This window comes from Salarias fasciatus, chromosome 11 (assembly GCF_902148845.1).
Source record: "Salarias fasciatus chromosome 11, fSalaFa1.1, whole genome shotgun sequence".
Taxonomy (NCBI): Eukaryota; Metazoa; Chordata; class Actinopteri; order Blenniiformes; family Blenniidae; genus Salarias; species Salarias fasciatus.
The window spans coordinates 34,081,068-34,104,372 of record NC_043755.1 but is presented as its reverse complement, the minus strand read 5'-3'; the positions used below and the strand labels follow the sequence as shown (position 1 = coordinate 34,104,372).

General features: G+C 51.9%; 1 protein-coding gene across 1 annotated transcript in view; it reads right to left on the bottom strand.

Moving 5' to 3' along the window:
- Positions 1-23,305, bottom strand: part of pear1 (platelet endothelial aggregation receptor 1) — a 45,384-nt gene extending 22,079 nt beyond the window's left edge. Inside the window, 8 exon segments of the mRNA XM_030103570.1 lie at positions 1-55; positions 1,856-1,922; positions 1,924-1,957; positions 2,039-2,140; positions 2,744-2,854; positions 20,264-20,372; positions 22,122-22,430; positions 23,218-23,305. Of these exon segments, the coding sequence (XP_029959430.1) occupies positions 1-55; positions 1,856-1,922; positions 1,924-1,957; positions 2,039-2,140; positions 2,744-2,850 (365 nt within the window). The 5' untranslated portion in view covers positions 2,851-2,854; positions 20,264-20,372; positions 22,122-22,430; positions 23,218-23,305.

Genomic DNA, 23,305 nt, shown 5'->3' with positions numbered 1-23,305 from the left:
TGGCATCGGTCCGGAGCGACACAGCGGCCGTGGACACACTCCCTGGAGCAGTGAGCTGAAGACGACACACACACCAGTCACCACCGAGCCTGACCGATCCTGATTGATCCTGATGGATCCTGATTGGTCCTAATTGGTCCTTCAGTCTGCAGTCACTGTACAGTGACCTCTAGTGGGCAGAGAGGGTTTTGGTTCCTGAGCTGCTTCCCGTCCTTCGTTCCACTCTGGAACCTTTTCACTTCTGCTGTGTTCCCCCAAGAACCGGAACGTTCCTCCTCCAACAACCCCTGAACTCCAAGCTTCCTGTTGTTTCCTGAGTTTCCTGTTCTCCAGTGAGCCCCGTCTGAGGATCTTCTGCCAGGGGAGACGAGGGATTATCTCTGAACTCAAGCAGCTGGAAACTTAAATAAATAGCTCTAAGCTGCCACTAAGCTGATAGTTAACTCTAAACTCATGCTGGTAGCTCTAAACTCACTGAATTGATAGACTAGAACTACCGTAAATCTCTAATAATGACCTGTATTCCATTAAAAGCCGTCTCCGTTAATGACCGGGTGCGTCTTTGAAGAAAGCTCATAAAGGCTGATTCCCAAATAAGCCTGTTTTTTTTTTTCCTTTTCTCTGTGAAGGGCTACAGCGCTGTCCTGACAGTCATCTGTGCTACAGCGCCAGTCCTCCTGGTATGGTGACTGTGTGTATTACACGTGTCCGGTAAAAATGGCGGATGGACAGAAAACATTAAAGTCAATGTTGAGATTTAATTTTTTTCTCATCGATCGAAAAAATAAATGAGCTCTGTACATTTTATTGGGTTCAAACTGACACAAAAAATCTTTCTCTTTTTGAAATTTTTAAAATATAAGCCTCTCACTTATACATGCCTCCTTCCATTAAAAACCTAGTATATAAAGTATAATCCTTCAAGTGGTCTCAGATTAACTGCGCCTGCTCATCAGAGATTAACCTTTGAACCCTGTGGAGGGACTGATTTCTTCCTGCTCCCTCCTCCTCTTCTGCTCAGGCTGACTGGTAGAAAGCCGAGAAGCTGCAGACTCCGTGGATTTATCTTCTGCTGAAGTGGAGTGATTCCCTCCCGTAAGCACATCGTCTCTGAAACAACCGACTGTCTTCGCTCACAGACGGTGTTGTTACCTTCATAAACGGTGTTGTTACCGTACTGCAGCTCTCACACTGAGCAAGAACTTTCTCCAGGCGTTTAAAGTTTTTATTTATAAATGTCGCCGCTGATCGTCGGCGTGTCGCGACCTTTGTCTCTTTCTCTTTTACTTTCAGTAAACCTTTATTTAGCCTCTCTGGACTTCAGTTTATGTTAGACTGACTGTACTGTAGCATGTAGCATGTAGCATCTCTGGGGTGTGAGCCTGACTCTTTAGCATGAAGCATGGCCCTGTCAGTCTCTTTAAGCCTGAGGACTCTCCAGACAGACGCCGCGATCGCCTCGTTTCGACCTGCTGCTGAGGTTCTCGATGTCTTGTCACGTGTTGCGACACCTGCTGGCTCATCGGGAGATTTTTCCAACTTGGTGAAGCTCCGACTCGTCCGCTCATCCCTACTTTATTCCACTGGTGCAATAAATTCCTCTGCTAAAGCTCTTTATTCTGGTGAGTTCAGTCTGTTTATATCGGTAAACGTCTTATTTTACCGTAGAACATATTTGATCTGTTTATCAGGCCTCAGGATTAATGGAAGCTGAATGACGCTAATGCTAATGCTGATGCTGAAGTTGACAGAGAGACAGCCGCTCTGCAGTGCCCACACTTCACTTAGCATTCAGACATGAGAGGGTGAGTTTCCAGCTACATTCCGGCTACAGGGACAGGAAGAAGCGACTCACGGACACATCTGCCGCCGCTCTCGTAGAACCCAGGGCAGCAGTGGAACCTCTTCCGGTAGTCAGTCTCCCACCGCCTGCCGGTACGCCGAGTCGTAGGTGATCCTGGAAGAAAGCCAGGGTGAGACCATCTTCTGGGACGGATGGGGGACGGGGGACGGGCCGCCGCTCTGCTGGCGCCGCTACCTGTGATGCGTGCACTTGTAGGCGGTGCGGCGGTCAGAGCAGGACTCCTCCGTCACGTGGTCGTAGGGGTGGTAGAAGACCTCACGCACGGTGGTGGTGAAGCTGCAGGCAGGAAGACAGGAGCTTTACAGCAGGTCCACACTTCACCTGGACTGAAGACTCTGGGAACCAGTCTGGAAACCAGTCTGGAAAAACTCTGGAAAAACTATGGGAACAACACTTTGAACGACTCTAGAAATGACTGGAACAGCTCAGGAAATGACTGTGACACAGTGGAGGAAGATCAGGATTAGAGCTGAAGCGTTTGTCGTTTTCTGAATGAAAGTGAGATTTCAGAAGAGGCGATCATGTGATCACCCAAGTTGAATTATTGGTCATGTGACCAGGATCTGTCGTGTTGATGTAAACCTCCCAGCTACGCTCGTAATCTGCCCAGACGACGTCACGCAGACGATCTGCCGTCTGGAAATGTCCTGAGCGCCACATATCACACCCTGTTCACATGTTGACGCGTCCAAACCCAGTGGACTACCCGAGCTCCTCCAGCTGTGTGAATGGGTGGATGAATGGGTGGATGAATGGGTGGATGAATGGGTGGGTGAGTGGGTGGGTGAGTGGGTGGTGAGTGGGTGGGTGTGGTGAACAGTGGGAGTGTTTGGCATTAAGCTCCGCCTTGCTGGAGGCCGTGGGCGGAGTCGGCCTCACCTCTCCCACACGCTGCACACGTTGGGGTCTCCGGGGTTGAGGCTGCAGCTCGGACCAATCAGGAGGCTGGAAAGCAGCAGGACTGCGGCGCTCTGCAGAGTCGGCATGGTCCTACAGGGTGGAGGCAGAAAGAGGCGGAGCTTCAGTGAAGACGGACGGTTCGGACGGGGTCTGTCCAGAGTCCCAGCAGCTGCAGGCGGAGCTGGAGGGAAACGGGCAGACCTGCCGAGACCCGAAGGAGCTCAGATCCAGACTGGAGTTCAGTAAAGAGGGACCAGGAGGACTGACGGCTGTCTGCAGCAGGTCCAGCTCCAATAGGACCAGATCCAGCTGGACCAGGTCCAATAAGACCAGTTCGACCAGGACCAGCTCCAACAGGACCAGGCCCAACAGGACCAGGAACAGGAGCTTGTAAACCAGCTTCTCATTGAGCCTCTCTTCACTAATCATCAGAAGGCAAAACACTCCTCCCTCCTCCTCCTCCACCTCCTCCTCCTCCTCCTCCACCTCCTCCTCCTCCTCCTCCTCCTCCTCCCCTCCTCCTCCTCCTCCTCCTTCACACCTCAAACCTCATTTCCACCCAGAACAATGTCAATAACATAATCTACGGTCTGCTCAGAAACAAACTTCCCTCGATTTCAAACTCTCCTGAAACAAGAAAGTGTGAGTCTGTGGTTGGATGAGTAATGCATTCTTGTCACGCAGCCGTGGTTGACGGTTTGAGTCCCGTCAGAGTGGCGTTCAGCAGAGCTTTGTGGAGAAGAAAGAGCAGACATGTGAAATCTTGAACACGTCCACGCCTCAGACTGTCATCTGCTAATCTGAAGATTTCAGGTTCAGTTAAATCCAGAGTCTCCAGCCCAGATCCAGACAGGCTCAGGTTGATGGTTCGAGTCCCATCAGACTCATCTGGTGAGTCCTGGTTGATGAGCAGCTTCAGAAAAGGGCTGAACCGGTCTGAAGTTTTGGGATGACGTGGATTTGGAGACGAGGTCCAGGAATCGTGGTGAGATTCTGGTCAGAGTGGAAAAACTGTGATTTAGATGAGCGAGCTGAACGCTCACATCTGTGAAAGTGAGCGGCGGCAGACTCACTCCCTCGGCTCTCAGCACTCTGCTATGTGGAATTCGGGTCGTTTTTCCTGAAGTTGACCTGGTGAAGTGATGAATTCCTGTCCTGCAGCCGAGTCTCGTCGTCAGAGTCGAGCTGAAGCGTTCAGGACGAAAATAGAAAATCTCTGCAGATGTTCAGCAGCTGCAGGAATCTGCAGGATCAGACCCAGACATCAAATTAATGACCTGCTGAGCTTCATCCAGACTGCTGAGCTTCATCTAGACTGCTGAGCTTCATCTAGACTGCTGAGCTTCATCCAGACTGCTGAGCTTCATCCAGACTGCTGAGCTTCATCCATCACTGCTGAGCTTCATCCAGACTGCTGAGCTTCATCTAGACTGCTGAGCTTCATCTAGACTGCTGAGCTTCATCTAGACTGCTGAGCTTCATCCAGACTGCTGAGCTTCATCCAGACTGCTGAGCTTCAGCTTCATCCAGACTGCTGAGCTTCATCCAGACTGCTGAGCTTCATCCATCACTGCTGCTGCTGACTTCATCCAGACTGCTGCTTCATCTAGACTGCTGAGCTTCATCCAGACTGCTGAGCTTCATCCAGACTGCTGAGCTTCATCCAGACTGCTGAGCTTCATCCAGACTGCTGAGCTTCATCTAGACTGCTGAGCTTCATCTAGACTGCTGAGCTTCATCCAGACTGCTAAGCTTAATCCAGACTTGTGAGAAGTTCATTTTCTTTCTTCTGGCACAAACACAGACGCCTGTAAATCAGGGCCACAACAGTATTTTATGAGCTCAGACATGTGGTCTTGGTTAAGAGGAGCTCTCCACTGAACCACCGCTTCGTTTCACCGGTGTATTTCTCAGTGTAATGTGCTTCATTAGAGAAGGCTTGCAGACCGCATGGGAACCCGGTGGTGTGTGTGTGTGTGTGTGGTGTGTGTGTGTGTGTGTGTGTGTGTGTGTGTGTGTGGGGGGGTGGGGGGGCAGATCGCTCTGGCTTTACTTTCATCCTGTCCTTGTCACACACATCCACACACACTCCGGACTGACACCAGCGACCTTCATGAAGCCGTAGAGAAGAAGGCAATCCCGACTCGCTCAGTGTTTTCATGCGGGAGACGTTACGCATCAGACGAGTCCCAGAAGCTCAGAGAGCTGCTATTTTAAGAACACCGCTCTTCTTCTTCTGCTCCTGGTCTCCTGCTGGGCGTGGAGTGCACGTGGAGTGCACGAGGAGCCGGCGGAGGCGTGCCGGGATTCAGAGCTCCCACAGGAAATAAACCCAAAAAACAGATGGTTTCACATGAACTCTGCCGCTGGAATCGAACTCCAGCGACCAGAGAGCCGGGAGAGGAGGAGACTTTCATCTGGCGACGCGCAATCAAAATATAGTATATGCATTGATGCAGTGCTAGCATTAGCATTAGCATTAGCTGACCTGTAAACACTGTGTGGGTCAAGTGAAGTTACATCAGTTAGAGGAGGAAGATGCTCTATAACTTGGGTATTAGCCGCTCACTAACCTTCCACTATTTTCACTCACAACTAAACACAGCAAAGCCATGCTAAGCTAAGCTAAGCTAAGCTAATCTAGTCTAAGGTAAGATAGCCCAGTTCCACAGAGGAAACTGATTAAAACTTGTCAAAACTCAAACTGTCCCTGAATCTTCGGAGAAACAGAAACACTTCAGGCGTGGAGACGTTCTCCTCCGTTCCTCCGGGATTAAAACTAATCACAGGTTTCCTGGTTCTTCAGGATCGGCACACATGGAGCTGATCAGCAGCTTCCTCCTCACATTTCTGACTCTCCGTTCACTCCTGGGCCGACGGAGGGAAAAAGTTACTCACCCTCTGGACCGAGGAGGATGAACAAGGGAGGCGCTGGAGCACCGTCAACAGAGACTGAGACGGTTCAGGACAGGTCTGGTCATGTGACCAGGGTCTTCAGACGGCGTCAGAGAAACACAAACACAGCCTCATCTTCTTTCATCGCGGTCTGTGAAGAAGCGTGACGGACGGTGACTCTGTCTGCCTCTGCGTTATGATGGTTATGAACGTCTGATATCAGAACCAGATCCTGAGACAGATTTGGAGCTGAGGTCTCCTGCAGGGAACAGAGCAGAACACACCACCCAGGGTGTTCTCTCAAATCCAACAACGAGAACAACCAGAGGAACCGAGACCCGACAACACCTTCAACACTGCCAAGACCTTCACACCACTCACGTCTAGACCACCAAGACCTTCACACCACTCACGTCTAGACCACCAAGACCTTCACACCACTCACCTCTAGACCACCAAGACCTTCACACCACTCACGTCTAGACCACCAAGACCTTCACACCACTCACATCTAGACCATCTTCGTCTTTCTGAGGCTTTTTTCATATGACAATGAAAACCTGTGAAAATGGTGACATATACATGCTCTATAATCTGGAAAACGCTCCACAATCTTGAGAAGGCTCTAGAATCTGAAAGAGACACTATAATCTGAAAGATGTCTATAATCTGGAAGATGCTTTTAGTTTGGAACAGACCCCATAATCTAATAGAACTGTATAATCCGAAAGCTTTCTGTAATCCTGAAGAGACACTATAATCTCAGAGATCTATAGAATCTTGAAGACGTTCCATAATCTGGAAGATGCTCTGTAGTCTAAAACATCTTCATAATCATGGAAGAGGCTATAATCTGACAAAGGTGCCATAATCTAGAGGATGCTCTATAATCTGGAGGACGCTCTATGATCTAGACGTGCTCTCTAATCTGGACGATGACCTCTAATCCACGACCAGGATGAAAACCACATTGTTCGTCCTGGATCTGAGGTTGGACTGTCGGTGGATTCCTCCTCTCCAGGACCTGGAGGAGACTTTCCCAGAGAGGCTGAGGAGCCTGACCCCCTGTAGCTGGACCACGTCCTCCGGCCCCCCTTTTTAAAAGTGGAACCACCACCCCGGTCTGCCAGTCCAGAGGTTCTGACCCCGACCGCCACTCCCTGTTCCTGAGCCCATGCCGGGGGGTCGCTCCGTTTGCTCCAGAACCACGGATCCATCAGGGAAAAGTCCGGGTTCATCTCCACACAGCAGAGGACCGAGCGGCCGGAGGTTCCCGCACCAGAGGAGAACCTTCTTCTCCACAGAGACCGAGGCTCAGAGGTTTGGTTCCAAAGCAGACACGTGACTGAACACCATGGAAGACGTGCAAATGTCCAACATGTTCCCTCAGTGTCTCTCTGTGTTCTCCGTGTTCTCTGTGTTCTCAGTGTTCTCTGTGTTCTCTGTGTGTTCTCCGTGTTCTCACTGTTCTCAGTGTTCTCAGTGTTCTCTCTGTGTTCTCTGTGTTCTCTGTGTTCTCTGTGTGTTCTCCGTGTTCTCACTGTTCTCTGTGTTCTCTGTGTTCTCTGTGTGTTCTCTGTGTTCTCTGTGTTCTCTGTGTTCTCTGTGTTCTCTGTGTGTTCTCCGTGTTCTCACTGTTCTCTGTGTTCTCTGTGTGTTCTCCGTGTTCTCACTGTTCTCTGTGTTCTCTGTTCTCTGTGTTCTCCGTGTTCTCACTGTTCTCTGTTCTCTGTGTTCTCTGTGTTCTCCGTGTTCTCTGTGTTCTCTGTGTCTCCGTGTTCTCACTGTTCTCTGTGTTCTCTGTGTTCTCTCACAGCAGAACAGAATCTGAAGTTTGCACATTTACAGTTCATCGTGAATAAAAACACGTCTATAAACAGCTGCGGGCAGAAAACCCACCGAGTGGAATAAATGAGAAGCTCTGCACATGACACATCAACCACAACACACACACACACACACACACACACACACACACACACACACACACACATACACACCAACACACACGCCCACCTCACATTAAACCTCACTTACTGTAAACTGAAAAGAAAACCCATAATCCTTTGCATCTGGTTATTGTCTGGAACGGGCCACATAAACTGGTACTGTGGGTTTGGGGTGTGTGTGTGTGTGTGTGTGTGTGTGTGTGTGTGTGTGTGTGTTGTGTGTGTGTGGGGGTGGGGGATGAAACATCCACCCGACACCCCAAACTCTAACATGAGAATGTGAAACAAAACTCAAAAACTAAATATCGATCCCTGATTAACAGCAACATCAGGCTTGATTGGCTGAACTCTGACCTTTGACCTCTGACCCTCTGACGTTGGTAATTACATTTGCTGATGATTAGAGGTTTGTTTTCTGAACCTTTGGGTGATCCACAGTTTGATGTTCTCCCGGTGAGAGCCGAACTCCATGAGAACCTTTTCATGTTCCGTCCACTCAGGATGTGCTGCTGCCTCCGGGACGAGGAATCAAACCTGCGCCCATGACTTGACACCGCCAGGTGACCACCCCACCATCGCCGCCGCCGCCACCGCCACAAGCCTCGTTCACATCCCTCAGGACCTCAATGAAACACCGGAGTGGATCCGATTCACTGTGATCAGATTATCAGAGGTCGTCGACCCCGATCGTTAATCCGCTGAGTCTCAGAAACAGACAGCAGATTGTCGTTTTATTGCTCATGGGCTCCTCGTCTGTAGAGTCACGTAATGACGTGAGCAGGAAACAGGGAACTGGAAGCAGGGAGCAGGAAACAGGAAGCAGGAAACAGGGAGCAGGTAACAGGAAGCAGGGAGCAGGTAACAGGAAGCAGGAAACAAAGAGCCAGAAGCAGGAAGTAGAATTAAGAAAGTCAAACCCTAACAAGCAGAAGCGTTTTTTAACAGAAACTCAGAGAAACAAGATGTTGAGATGGAAGCAAACAGTGACAGTCAGCTCTTTGGAGCTCAGTGACCCGGCGGCGTACGGCTGGGTGATGCAGCGTTTACAGTGAACACACACACCCACACACACACACACACACACACACACGCACAGTCTTGTATTTCTATCCTTGTGGGGACCGTCCATTGACTCCCATTCATGTCTAGCCCCTAACCCTGACCCTTACCCTAACCCTAACCCACACCACAACAAAGCCTAACCCTAAAGAAATGTTTTTGCACTTTTACTTTTTTCAGTAACAACAACATGGTCAAGAAAACACTGTTTCTCCTACTTAGGACCGGAAGAAGGTCCCCACAAGGCACGTCGTTTCACGTTTTGCTATCCTGTGGGGACATTTGGCCCCAACAAGGATAGAAATACGAGAACACACACACACACACACCACACACACACACACATTCTCGGGGGAGTTCCATGACAAACGGCTGACATGTTGAGAGGAGGAACCAGAGAACGTCTGGATGTCTGAGACGTTCTGGAAGACGGAGCTGAAGACAGATGAGACCTTCAACGTCTGACCTTTAGTGTCAGCTCTACTGCTTCCAGTTTCTGCTGTTTCTACTCTTTCTGCTCTTTCTGCTGCTTCTCTCTCTCTGTTTGGTGTTGAACCTGGACTTTGCTGGAGTTTCCAGGAAGCAGTCATCCATCTGGATTCTGTTCAAGTCAAACTTCCAGCCGGCGACTGCAGAAGACGAGCCCAGATGTGGCGGAGCCGCCTGCCAGGCGTCCCGCTTCCACTCCGTTCTCTGCTTCTCTTAATTAATTATCGGAGCGCCAGTGGAAAATATAACCCGATCATGTGAACGGCACCTCGTTTCCACGACAACGACAGGCCAGAGCTCGTTTAGCCAGTGGAGAAGAGCCGAGGGAGCAACTCCCCGTTCAACTCAGAGTCATCCGGTCGTCTCACTGCAGCGACCGAGAACCGAGAACCGAGAACCAAGAACCGAGAACCGAGAACCGAGAACCGAGAACCGAGAACCGAAAAGAACACATGAAGGAACCACAAATCCAGCATCTGCTCAGCAAACATGATGAGAGCAGAGAAAAACAGTAGAACAGAGCGGAATAGAACACAGTATGAAAGGTTCGAGAGAAAAACATAGACTAGTGTACAATAGAGTGGAAAAGAATAGAGTAGAATAGAGTCGTATAGAGTTCAGCAGAATAGAATACGATTTGAAAAGAATACTCAAATAGAGTAGAGAACAGAACAGAGGAGAGAAGAACAGATTAGAATGGAATACAGTATAATAAATAAAGTACAGTAGAACACAATAGAATAGAGCAGTAGAATAGAACAGAATAGACGAGAATAGAATATAGAATAGAATAGAATAGAGAAGCTTCATGGCTTCATTGTCAAACACTTTTGTACAGTTGAATAAAATGTTGCAAAAGCAAAAATTATTCAGGACAGAGTAAAAAATAAATAGAGAAGACAAAAGACTGATTTCCTTAATCATGATTAATCACCATTTCTGTAGATAAAAGCGATTAATCACATTTTGAATGGGATGTTAAAATTCTGGTGTTTGCATTTCCAGTCAGTTTTAAGTCCAGAATGTGAAACATTCAGCTGGACTCTGGGAATCCTCCATCACCCTCCATCAGTCCTCCATCACCCTCCATCAGTCCTCCATCACCTCCATCACCCTCCATCAGTTCCCACCGTCCTCCATCAGTCCTCCATCAGTTCTCCATCACCCTCCATCAGTCCAGTTCTCCATCACCCCCATCAGTCCTCCATCAGTCCTCCATCAGTTCTCCATCACCCTCCATCAGTCCATCAGTTCTCCATCACCCCCATCAGTCCTCCATCAGTCCTCCATCAGTTCTCCATCACCCTCCATCAGTCCATCAGTTCTCCATCACCCTCCATCAGTCCTCCATCACCCTCCATCACCCTCCATCAGTCCTCCATCACCCTCCATCAGTTCTCCATCCGTCCTCCATCAGTCCCCATCAGTTCTCCATCATTCTCCATCAGTTCATCCATCAGTCTCATCAGTTCTCTATCAGTTCTCCCATCATTCTCCATCAGTCCTCGATCAAATCAACACACGACTTGGGAAAATCTTACGATGAAGAGAGAGAGAGAGAGAGAGAGAGAGAGAGAGAGAGAGAGTGTGTGTGTGTGTGTGTGTGTGTGTGTGGTGTGTGTGTGTGTGTGGTGTGTGTTGTGATGGAGAAGAGAACCAGCAGTGGGAGTGATAAGGTCGCCGTGACGACGCTGTTGTTTGGAGCCACTTCAGGAAAACAAGGTCCTGGTCCCAGTCCATGTTCTCCTGGTCCGTGTTCTCCCTTTGCTAATGTTCTAGTGTGTTGTTCTCTGTGTTCTTCCGTTGTTGATGTTCTAGTGTTTCTGCTGTTTCCATGGAAACGGACATCGTTTTTTGAGTTTAGTCACATAAACTAGGGTTGCACCGATACCGATACCGATATCGGCAGTGGCCCCGATACCGCACCAAAACGCTGGTATCGGTATCGGCGAGTACTAACAAATAACACGCCAATGCCATTTTCCGACTTTCATATTGCACTTGAACGCACCGCCGTGTGAATTCATTCTTCTACATTCACACTGTGTGATCTGTGTGTTCAGCGAATGATAGCAATGATTTTACATCCCAGTGAGGATCAGGTCTTGTTACAGAGCCTGGATCTGAGTCTGAAGAGCAGAAAAGGAGTTTTATTAGTTTCATGAGTCTTTGTGAGATGAAGCTGGTCTCCAGCCGCAGGAGCAGACTGAGTCTGGAGTTTAACTGAGTTCCCCGTGAAGTGAGGAAAGCCGCCGGGCTCCAGGAGCAGGTCGGCGGAGCGGCGAGCGGCTGAGGCGGCAGCAGGAGCTGACTGGAGGTACAGGTCCAGGCTGACTGCCACATTCCACATAAAGTGTGTCGCTCCTTTGCCGTCCGCAGTAAATACGTCGCTTTTTTAATCAATCAGCATCGTTCCACATCCTCTGCGCTGCGCTTTCGGTATGAACCGCGCAGCCGCGGCAGTCAGGAGGCTGCAGTGTGGTGAGTTCCGGTCGATGGTAACAAAGAGGCCATAGTGCAGCCACTGGAACACCAGCTGCCGTAAAACAACAAAGGAGGAGGATCCCACGATGGCGTTGCTTAATTCGCCTTATTATTTAATTACGGACTTACTTTTGTAGCATCTTTGATGTAGTTCTTATTTTTACCCGGTATATTGAGTTCTGTGAGTTCCTATGTTTTCAAGTAACCTGAATGCACCGCTGTGGCCTGAGTGGCTGGGAGGGAGCAGGGGGCGGGGCCAGGAAGCCAGCATGTGTGCGGGTGTTGGAAAAACAGAGGGAGCTGCCTCTCAGCTGTTTTTCTTAAGATTGTTTTTTGAGACCAGTCCGGATAAGCGGTGGATGGATGGATGGATGGATGGATGGATGGATGGATGGATGGAAGGATGGATGGATGGATGGATGGATGGATGTTTTGCTGTAGTTTTGCCGTGGTTACAACCACAGTAAGTTCTGAAGCTTAATAATTAGCATTAAGAATCCAACTCATCTTCCTTTCATGCTGCTGGATGTTACATTATCATATTCCGGTGCGTCTGTGGCCCAAAAAATACGGTATGTAGTAAATGGGGAGAACATAAACAAGGAGGAGGAAAAACAGCAACACTGCCCCCACGTGGTGGCCGAGGCAGAGGACGTGACAGTTCCTGACAATTAGAAGAAGCGTGGTATCGGCAGGGTATCGGTATCGGCCGATGCTACACAGCCAGGTATCGGAATTGGTAAAAAATGGTATCGGTGCAACCCTAGTATAAACGTGAAAATTTTCTGGAACCAAACTCCAGAACGTTGTTTTGACTTGAGGCGTTGTCGTGGAAACGGTGTCTGAACCAGCAGCGGGTGACTGTTGGACTTCACAGTGAGGTTCTAGGAGGTTCCCTGCCTGTTGTGTTCAGAACAGACGGACAGTGGACACCAGTGCAGAACCCTGGAGGAGGAGGAAGGAGTGACGGAGCCTGGTGACTCCCAGCAGGAGGTCGTTCTCTCACATGGTTCTTTCCTCCTGCTGCTCTCCAACACGGTTGAGGTTTGGAGCAAACCGCCGGCTGCTGGTCGACACTCCGTCCCGGAAACCGCAGGCGGCGTGTCTGTGGCTTCACGGGTCGGAGAGGTCACGGGGTCACGAACACACCCAGTTCCGGCGGGCGGAGCCTCCGTGGCTGAGGTTTGAGAGGACAAGACCAGACCGCCGCTTGATTACAGGGTGTGTGGCGCTCTGGGGAGCGGCGGGAACCGGGACGCGTGTCGAGAACACCGCCGTCCACAGGCCGCGCCTCGTAAAACCCAACGCCACGAGGCCGAGGCCGCAGCGGAGCGACACACTGCACGCGCCGTACGGGAGGCCAGCTGGAACGCACAGCGTTCTTCTCTTTCCTGTTCTCCTGTCAGCTCGGGTTCCACAGGTCCGGGATCTGGAGGTTACAGGAGGAAGACGCTCTTTAATCTGCAGGAATCCAAAAGTCGTGGAACCGACTGGACTCCACTCAGCAGATAACGTTCTCTCCAGGAGAATCGGTTCTCCTCTGGTTCTTGATCTGGATTCAGCCTTCGGCCTCACAGCAGCAGAGTTTCAGAGAAGAGCGGCTCACACTGCAGCTATTCCAAACATGTGTGTCGCGGTGACTCTCACTCTCAGCGGCTGTGGCTGATCCAGGAATGTTGTTCCAGAGTGAATCACTGACAGATTGTTGATTCAGAGTCTCACTTCCTGCACGTCTCTTCCTGAGCTTCAGGAAACTCGGCTGCATGAGCCGCTGCTCACTCAGCGCTGTTCATGAACGACCAGCTGCAGGCCAGCGCACCGCAACAAACATTCATCACAACACACCCACACCCGAACCTGACACCTGACACCCGGCACCTGACACCGGGCACCTGACACCCGACACCCGACCTGACACCTGACACCTGACACCTGACACCCGACACCTGACACCTGACATCTGGCACCCAACCCTGACACCTGACACCCGACACCCGACACCCAAACCTGACACCTGACACCCAACACCCGACACCCGACACCCGACACCCAACACCTGACACCTGACACCTGACACAACACACCCGACACCTGACGCCCAACACCTGACATCTGGCACCCAATACCCGACACCTGACACCCAACGCCGGACACCTGACTCCTGACGCCTGAAACCCCAACGCCTGGCACCTGACACCTGACACCACCACCTGACCCCTGACACCCTACACCTGAGACCCAACGCCCGACACCCAACACCTGACGTTTCACAGCCGACACCTGACACCCAACGCCTGACATCTGACACCTGACCCCAACAACTGACACCTGACACCTGGCAACCAAACAATAAACACCTGACACCCGAGACCCAACACCTGACACCCAACGCCTGACACTTGAAACCTGACATCCAACACCCAGCACTTGACGTCCAACACCTGATAACTGACAACCAAACAACAAACACCCAACGCCGAAAACTCAACACCCAGCACCCCGGGCCAGCCCTGGGTACAGGCGACCGAGGCAGCCATTGGGTGCCATGTCCTGGGAGGGGCGCCGAATCGTAGTCCCATAATTATATGATATCTTTTTTTTTGACAATCTGCCCTGCGCCCCCGTGTGGGTGCCTGGAAGCACAGCAGTCATGGCTCGTAAACTTTTAAGGTGGAGCTTCTTCATTCTGTAATTTCAGTGTGTTTATAAACCGGATAACGATGGACGATCTTAAACTGGCCCCCAGTGGCAGCCACGAAACGGCGCTGGAATCTGCACCCAGTTCACCTATACAAAATGAAGTGTGTACAGTGTTAGTATTGTAGCGGTGGCTGCCATGGTGATGGTGCCGCAGTGCATTATGGGTCACGATGTTTGAGGTTTAAACGTTGTTTCTGTGGTTGTTTGGACGTTCTGACGTTGAAAGTGCTGTCGGTGTTTCTCTTTCATTGTATTCTTGCAGTGCAGTTCATCTGCGTCAGACCGTGAATGAGAGGTGTTGTGTGTTTAACGTCCTCCTGCAGGTTTCGCTGTTAAACACGTGTACAGAAATGTTCCTGTCTGCTGTCAGGTGCTATCAGAACCCTGAGACTCTCGAAGCACTGATTCAATCCACACGGACCGCCACGGTACGCCTTCCATCAGTAAGTAAGGGGCGGAGACCAAACAACCAACACCAAACGCCGGACAACCAAACAAAACATTTGACACGTCTTCATTTCAGAGAAGTTTCAAGTTAACACGTTTTAAATTGAAGTAGTTTTTCATGTTGATCCACAAGTTAGAGCTGAGAACAAGACTCTAGAACATTAACAGTGGAGAACGCGAGAACAACACACTCTAAACAGTCTCACTATTCTTTAAATTCAGTTCTATGACCAGAAAGTAAACGTGTGTGTGTGTGTGTGTGTGTGTGTGTGTGTGTGTGTGTGTGTGTGTGTGTGTGTGTGTGTGTGTGTGTGCTGACAGCAGGTTGATGTATTGAGTCTTTGAACAGCAGGTCCAGTTTCCACTCTGATTTAAAGCTGCCAGAGGCGAAACTTTAGGAACCTTCAGAGGCCGTTCCACTTCATCCTGAGAGCTTTGAGATTACAGAGCATCTTCCTCCTCTAACACCAGATTACAGAGCATCTTCCTCCTCTAACACCAGATTAGAGAGCATCTTCCTCCTCTTCCTCCTCAAATAAGAGCGGTCTTTGATGGAGTCTCAGTAAAACGTTCAGTCTTAAATCCAGTTTCAACAGGACTTCAAAGAAGAGGGAAGGTTTCATTAGTTTGAACTATTTTCAGCTCCAGTCATGTTTATAGTGCTTTTATTGCAGCGGGCTTTGTGAACATTGGAACCACAGTCTTCTTCGTGATGAAGATCCGGCATGAACATAATACTGTGTGTGTGTGTGTGTGCGTGTGTGTGTGTGGTGTGTGTGTGTGTGTGGTGGAGTGTTGAGTCGTTGCATACTTTCATCATGGGAAGACGGGATAAATCCTCAGAGGCTGCGTGCTTTTCATTTTTTCTGATTTGACGGCAGAGTTTCTCATAAATCTGTGACCTTGAAGGAGGACGAAGGTCATTTCTGTTTTAGGCAAAAAGAAGAGAAAAGAAAAGAACGATGGAAAAAGGCAGGGACAGCCGTCAGAGGGAGGGATTTTAATGGCAGAGGGATGAAGAGAGAAACAGAGAGTTAGATCAAATGACACACACACACACACACACACACACACACACACACACACACACACACACACACACACACACACACACACGTTGCAGCAGCGCCTCTTTGTTAAACGTCTGATTTTCTCTGAAGGTCCAAACTGCTCGTCTGAGACGAATAAAGTTTGTTGTCATCCCGGGGAGCCGGAGGGGGCGGAGCTTGTTCCAGCTCAGGGTGACTGAGTGGAAAGTCTCCGTTCACCGACGTGGACAGAAGGTCTCTCCGGCGGAGAGAAACAAAAACCAAGCGGAGCAGCAGAAACAGGAGTCGTCTCTGGAAAAGAGCTTTTCTCTGCAGAGCCGCAGAAACAGAGTCGCTGTTCAGAAAGGACAGCAGCAGAGCGGCTGAAGCCAGAGGGGGCGGAGCCTCTCCGGCGCTGGCCCCGCAGGACGGGTTCCTGATCCGGATCACAGTACTCAGTGTCTGGAGGGTGTAGCGGTGGTCTCAGAGGGGTGGTAGACCGGAGACAGGAGGTGGCCAGGGGCAGGTGGGGTAGGTTTGGTAGGTGGAGACCAGGAGACAGATGTGGTCTGGACGAGGTCCTGCTGGTCTACTGAGGCCCCCCTGCAGCAGCAGCAGCAGCAGCAGCACATTCTCAGTTCTCTGGACGTTCTCAGGAAGTCCAGGTAGGACTACTGGGTTCCTGAAGGAAGCCTTGCTGATTTACAAGCAGGCTCTGGCCCCGGGTTCCGGCCCAGGCCTCCAGCCCCGGGCTCTGGGGCCAGGCTCCGTCCTCGCCGCCTTTCTGGAGGACCAAAACATAAATAAATAAATAAATAAATAACTCCCTCGACCAATCGCACTTGAAGCAATTGAAGCGTTTCCTATTGGTTTCTTTCTTATGTCTGAATTCTTGCTTGCTTTGGACAGAAGCGTCTGCTGAATGGAACTGTAGCATTGTAGAATTGTAGGACGGCGAAGAATCCAGTCCTCGCTCCGGTCCTCGCTCCGGTCCTCGCTCCGGTCCTCGCTCCGGTCCTCGCTCCGGTCCTCGCTCCGGTCCTCGCTCCGGTCCTCGCTCCAGTCCTCGTTCCGGTCCTCGCTCCTGTCCTCGCTCCGGTCCTCGCTCCGGTCCTCGCTCCAGTCCTCGTTCCGTCCTCGCTCCTGTCCTCGCTCCGGTCCTCGCTCCGGTCCTCGCTCCGGTCCTCGCTCCAGTCCTCGTTCCGGTCCTCGCTCCTGTCCTCGCTCCTCCTCGCTCCGGTCCTCGCTCCGGTCCTCGCTCCGGTCCTCGCTCCGGTCCTCGCTCTAGTCCTCGCTCCGGTCCTCGCTCTCCGGCCGTTTGTTCCTCTGAATCGCCCCAAGCGCTGCCTCCTTCCAGATGGCCCCATCCTGCACACATCTGGACGCCCCGGCCTCATGTTGCTCCCCCCAAACCTGACGCCACATGTCGGGAGGGGGGGGGCGCTCTGCCCCGAGCCACGTGTGCTGACCCTCTGTCTCAGTCTGGACCTCTTCCCAGCAGTGCCACCAGACCAGATCCCCCCCGACCTGCAGATCTGCCCCACACAACAGGAAGGGGGGGGGGGGGGGGGGGGGGGGGGCAGACCAGGCCAGATCACAACACAGGATATCCTGGACAGAAGCAACATGAACCGGTCTGCAGCGGGTCAGCAGGTTCTCCTGCAGCACCGAGAACCTTCACCTCGAGCAGACGCACTCTGCTCTTTAGTTCCTTTCATGTTACTCGTTTCGGGCCTTTCTGTGTGGAGTCTGCATGTTCTCCACATGTGTGCGAGGTTCCCTGTGGGTCTCCAGCCCCCCCCCGGGAGTGGTGGCGGCCCTGTGGCAGACCGGTGCAGGTCCAGGGTGGGCCAGGGTAGATAGGATACAGGTTTACTCTCCTTTACTTCATTCCTCTGAACTCTGGGGGTTGAGAAGTATTCTGATTGGGAAGGAGGAGGAAGTGATGCTATGACATCTACAGGAAGTAACAAACTCCACTCCTGTTTCTTTTCTTTCTATATTAACTTTGGCGCTCCAGCTTTGAGGGGTTTCATCTTCCCCATCCTCTTTCATTCTATCATTTCTTCTTCTCCAGTGGAGTCCAGCCTTGCTTCATTCGGCCATCTTGGAATGTCATCGTCATGGCGACGGAACAAGAGGACGAGCAGAACGACTGGAGCTGATTGGATCTGAATTAACTGAATTCTGGATTAAAGGGATTAAAACTCTCAATTCATTTAAAAACACACCTGAACCAGTCCTGCCTGAAACCACAGCGTTCAGCGTTTCCACGGCAACAATTAGAACAGTGGAGCATTCACAGAACAACTGTTCACTAGAGCAGAGGTACAGGACCAGGACCAGAACCAGGACCGGCACCGGGACCAGGATCACCAGAGTTTGGTCAGCTCGGAGTGTTGTCACTAAACCATCAGATCGTCAGATCGATTTCACACCATGAACTGATTTTGAAATTGTTGTGTGAGCTTTGCTTCTGAATGTGGCCAAAAGTACCCCCCCCCCCCCCCCCCCCCCCCCCCCCACACCCACCCCCACACCCACCCCCACCCCCCACACAATAGATCCAGAACCTCCTGACTGCCCAGGTGAACCGGACCATCTCCAGGACTCCAGGATGGGACTGGATACCGGATCTGTTTGGTTTGAGGTGGAGACACGAGGAGGGAGCGTCAGTAACACCACCAGATCCTCCTGTGCCAGGACCCCCCCTGGATTTATGAGGGGAGCCGGAGGGGGGCCGAGGGGGGGCCGCCACGGTGTCTGCAGCCCGGTCTAAACAACCCGATGTGACAAGACGCCACACACCGCGGTCTCTGGTCCTCCGGTGAGACGCCGCCGTCGTCCTCACCTCAGCCGGTCCAGACCTCCTGACCCTGAAGAGCTGAAACCCCTGAGGACCTGAACCCTGAAGCACCGAAGCCTGAAGCCCTGAACCCCTGAAGACCTGAGTATCTGAAGGACCTGAAGCCCTGATGCCCTGAAGCCCTGAACCCCTGAGGACCTGAGGACCTGAAGCCCTGAAGGGGGGTGGGTTGGGGGGGCTCATAGGGAGGAGGTGTTGGTCTATAATCTGGATGTTAGTTGTCGTTGCAGAAACATGCAGCCACACGCAGCCAGTTACTGAACTATTTAAGCATGCTGATGCTAATCCTAGCGACTGTGGATACAGCTATGCTAATGCTAATGCTAATGCTAATGCTAATGCTCCTTGCTTCTTTCAGTTCACTTCCAGGACGGAGTTTGTTGCGGATTAATGAGCACTCCCTCGACATCAATGGGTTTAGTCCCAGACAACAGCTTTGGGTGATGCTATTGCTAACAGCAATGCTAATGCTAACAGCGACCTGAGTGAGCAAGACAGCAGCTCTGCAACTGTTTTCTCTGAAACATGGACAACGGTCGTTGCGATGTGTTTTGGCCACTAGAGGTTGCATCAGTCTCCACTCCGCTAGACCGTTATGGCTGCTCACATCTGGAGGGAGACCTGCGTCTGACGAGCGCCACACCCGGGACGTCTCAGGTCCCAGGTCCAGAAAGAACAGGGACGTCTCAGGTCCCAGGTCCAGAAACAACAGGGACATCTCCGGTCCCAGGTCCAGAAACAACAGGGGCGTCTCAGGTCCTGGATCCAGAAACAACAGGGACGTCTCAGGTCCCAGGTCCAGAAAGAACAGGGACGTCTCAGGTCCCGGGTCCAGAAACAACAGGGACGTCTCAGGTCCCAGGTCCACAAACAACAGGGACGTCTCAGGTCCCGGGTCCAGAAACAACAGGGACGTCTCAGGTCCCAGGTCCAGAAACAACAGGGACGTCTCAGGTCCCAGGTCCACAAACAACAGGGACGTCTCAGGTCCCAGGTCCAGAAACAACAGGGACGTCTCAGGTCCCAGGTCCAGAAAGAACAGGGACGTCTCAGGTCCCAGGTCCAGAAACAACAGGGACGTCTCAGGTCCGGGTCCAGAGGAGATCCACTCAGATCCATCTGGACAAAATGAGTTGCAGCGATGCTGAATGAGGAAACATGACACAAGTTTTCTCTTTTTGAACTGGAAGAGTTTTCAAAGTGGCTTCAGAGATCCGCTGATCCAGAGATCCAGGGATCCAGAGATCCAGGGATCCAGAGATCCAGGAATCCGTTGGACAGGCAGAAACGTAACAGTAAGTGTGTGAAGTTCTCTCCAGATGCCAGAATCATGGACCTGTAAAGCAGAAGTGGATCGTCTCCACCGTAGACCTGAACGATCGTCGTTCTAACAGATCCATCCGGATCCATCCGCAGATAAACATCAAACCCACAAAGACAAGACTGGAAGAACCAGAAAGCTGAAGCCGATCAGCCTGAGAACTGATCGAAGTCATGGATCCAGACAAGCCAGAAAAGTGATCAAGCCGCGGTGAGGTGAAGCAGCAGTGTACGGATCGTGCGGTGATCCGGTCCGACTCACCCTGCAGGACCAGCGGTCCGAACCCGACCAGGATCCCGGAGGTCAGGAGAAAACCGGAGACGAAGCAGAACGAAGCGGCGCTCGGTTCAACTCTCCCGAAGCTGGAAAGCTGGGGAGCGGAGTCAACATCCAGGACAGGGAGGGGGGCGAGAGAGGGCGGGAGGGAGAGAGAGAGGGGAGGAGACAGGGGGGACGGGGGTGGGGGGGGGGGGGGGGGGGGGGGGGGGGCAAGTGGAAAAACTGTCACAGTGGGGTAGTAGAGAGTGTTGTTTTTCTCTTGAGTGGGCCTGCAGACCATCACTGATGTGTGTGTGTGTGTGTGTGTGTGTGTGTGTGGGGTGTGTGTGTGTGTGTGTGTTATGGATAGTGAACAGTGAGACCAGAATGAGTCTTTAACTAATAGACTGAGGACGTTTTTGCTGCTCCTCACTTTCTGACAAACCTTAAGACTCTATTTTTGGGTTAGAACTAGGTTTAGGTCAGGTCTGGGTCTGGTCAGGTTTGGGGTCTGGGTCTGGTTCTGGTCAGGTTGGGTCTGGGTATGGGTCTGGTTCTGGTCAGGTTTGGGTCTGGGTCTGGGTATGGTCAGGTTTGGGTTTGGGTCTGGTCTGGTCAGGTCTGGGTTGGTCAGGTCTGGGTCTGGTCAGGTATGGGTCTGGGTGGGTCTGGTATGGTCAGGTTTGGGGTCTGGGTCTGGGTCGGGTATGGGTCTGGTAAGTTTGGGGTCTGGGTCTGGGTCGGGTATGGTCAGGTTCGGGTGCTGGGTCTGGGTCGGGTCTGGGTCTGGTCAGGTTTGGGGTCTGGGTCTGGGTATGGGTCTGGTCAGGTTTGGGGCTGGGTCTGGGTTGGTCAGGTTTGGGGTCTGTCTGAGTCTGGTCAGGTTTGGGTCTGGGTCTGGTTCTGGTAAGGTTGGGTCTGGGTCTGGGGTCTGGTCTGGTCAGGTTGGGCTGGGTCGGGTTGGTCAGGTTGGGTCTGGGTCTGGGTCTGGGTCTGGGTTGGTCAGGTTTGGGTTTGGGTCTGGGTCTGGTCAGGTCTGGGTCTGGTCAGGTCTGGGTCTGGGTCTGGGTCTGGGTCTGGTCAGGTTTGGGGTCTGGGTCTGGGTCTGGGTCTGGGTCTGGTCAGGTCTGGGTCTGGGTCTGGGTCTGGGTCTGGGTCTGGTCAGGTTTGGGGTCTGGGTCTGGGTCTGGTCAGGTTTGGGTCTGGGTCTGGTCAGGTCTGGGTCTGGTCAGGTCTGGGTCTGGTGAGGTCTGGGTCTGGGTCTGGTTCGGGGTCTGGGTCTGGTCTGGGTCTGGGTCTGGTGAGGTCTGGGCTCTGGGTCTGGGTCTGGTCTGGGTCTGGTGAGGTCTGGGTCTGGGTCTGGGTCTGGTTCGGGGTCTGGGTCTGGGTCTGGGTCTGGGTCTGGGTCTGGTGAGGTCTGGGTCTGGGTCTGGGTCTGGGTCTGGGTCTGGTGAGGTCTGGGTCTGGGTCTGGGTCTGGGTCTGGGTCTGGTGAGGTCTGGGTCTGGGTCTGGTGAGGTCTGGGTCTGGGTCTGGGTCTGGTTCGGGGTCTGGGTCTGGGTCTGGGTCTGGGTCTGGGTCTGGTGAGGTCTGGGTCTGGGTCTGGGTCTGGGTCTGGGTCTGGGTCTGGGTCTGGTTCGGGGTCAGGCTAAGGGACGAGGTCATGCCTTATATGAACGTCCTCACTACTGTAGAAAAGGTCCAGACGGTGGAGAAATGTGACACTTTCAAACTCCATGAATGTTGTCTCTGCAGATAGATAGGTAGACAGATAGATGCCCCGCCCCTGACCCCCACCAGCGCCACACTGACCCCCCAACACACACACACACACACACACACACACACACACACACACACACCTCCAGCCCAGGAAACTGATGGGACTAAAAGTGGAGATGTGAGTTTCCTGCCGACACACAGAGAAGAAGAAGAGCGAGGACCCCATCACCCTGGCAGCAGGGGGCGGTTGGGGACGGCGGGGGAGGGGGACACGTCTTTATCTCCGTCCTGCTGCTGTTTGTCAGGAAACAGGTCAACGTGAGAACTGCAGGTTTTCTTCACCGGGAGGGAAAAGTGAGACGACCTGAAGCAGATCCTGGATCCGGAAGAGTCCACTGGGGGGGGCGACTCCCCAAAGACAACCAGAGACACGCCAGCTGATCCAAACCCTGGAGAGAAGAAAACACAAACAGATCGAGCGCAGAAACACCAAACACACTGGAGGAACTGAGAATAGAAACAAACGTCCAGACAAGAAAACAACAAACTGAACCCAGAATGACCACGAGGCTCAAAGTTCCAGAACCAGCCGGAGAGAAGCAACGACGAGTCAACAGCAGAACCGAGGAGTCAACAGCAGAACCGGAGAGTCAACAGCAGAACCGGAGAGTCAACAGCAGACAGGAGAGGTCAACAGCAGAACCGGAGAGTCAACAGCAGAACCGGAGCCTCGCTTCAAGATGTTCTGCTGGTTAGACACGGTGCGACGAGCAGACGGCGAGCAACTAACAGACCCAAATTAACTGAACAAAGAAAGAAATGAGACCAAACCTGAGAAAACAAACAAAACCTGAGAAAAACAACCAGAGCCTGTGAGGAAAAATAAACAAACAAACAAACAAACAAACAAACAGGATTTTAGGCCAATTTAAAGGAATTCTTCAGGATCCAAATCAAGGCTGAATGAGTTCAGAGAAATTCAACAACCGATCAGACGTGATGCTGCTGATTCCAGAGGAGAAAGGCTCTGAGGAACACCGAGGGAAGCCCGGCTGAAACACGCAGCGGGAAGGAAAACACTCCGAGAATCAGAAACGGCAGCAAAGAGAAAAGCTTTCATGAAGCGAGCGAAGCGTCCAGACCGACACTCAGAGAGGCTCAGTGGAAAAACTGCTTCTCAAGGAATCTCGCTCCAAAATGTCAGAAACACACAAAGAAAGTTTTTCCAAAATTCACCTAGAAGCAGAAAAATGCAGCAATGATGAGATTCAAAGCGGCGTGGAGCTGGTTTCAGATGCAGGACTCCAGATGTTCTCTGTTCTAG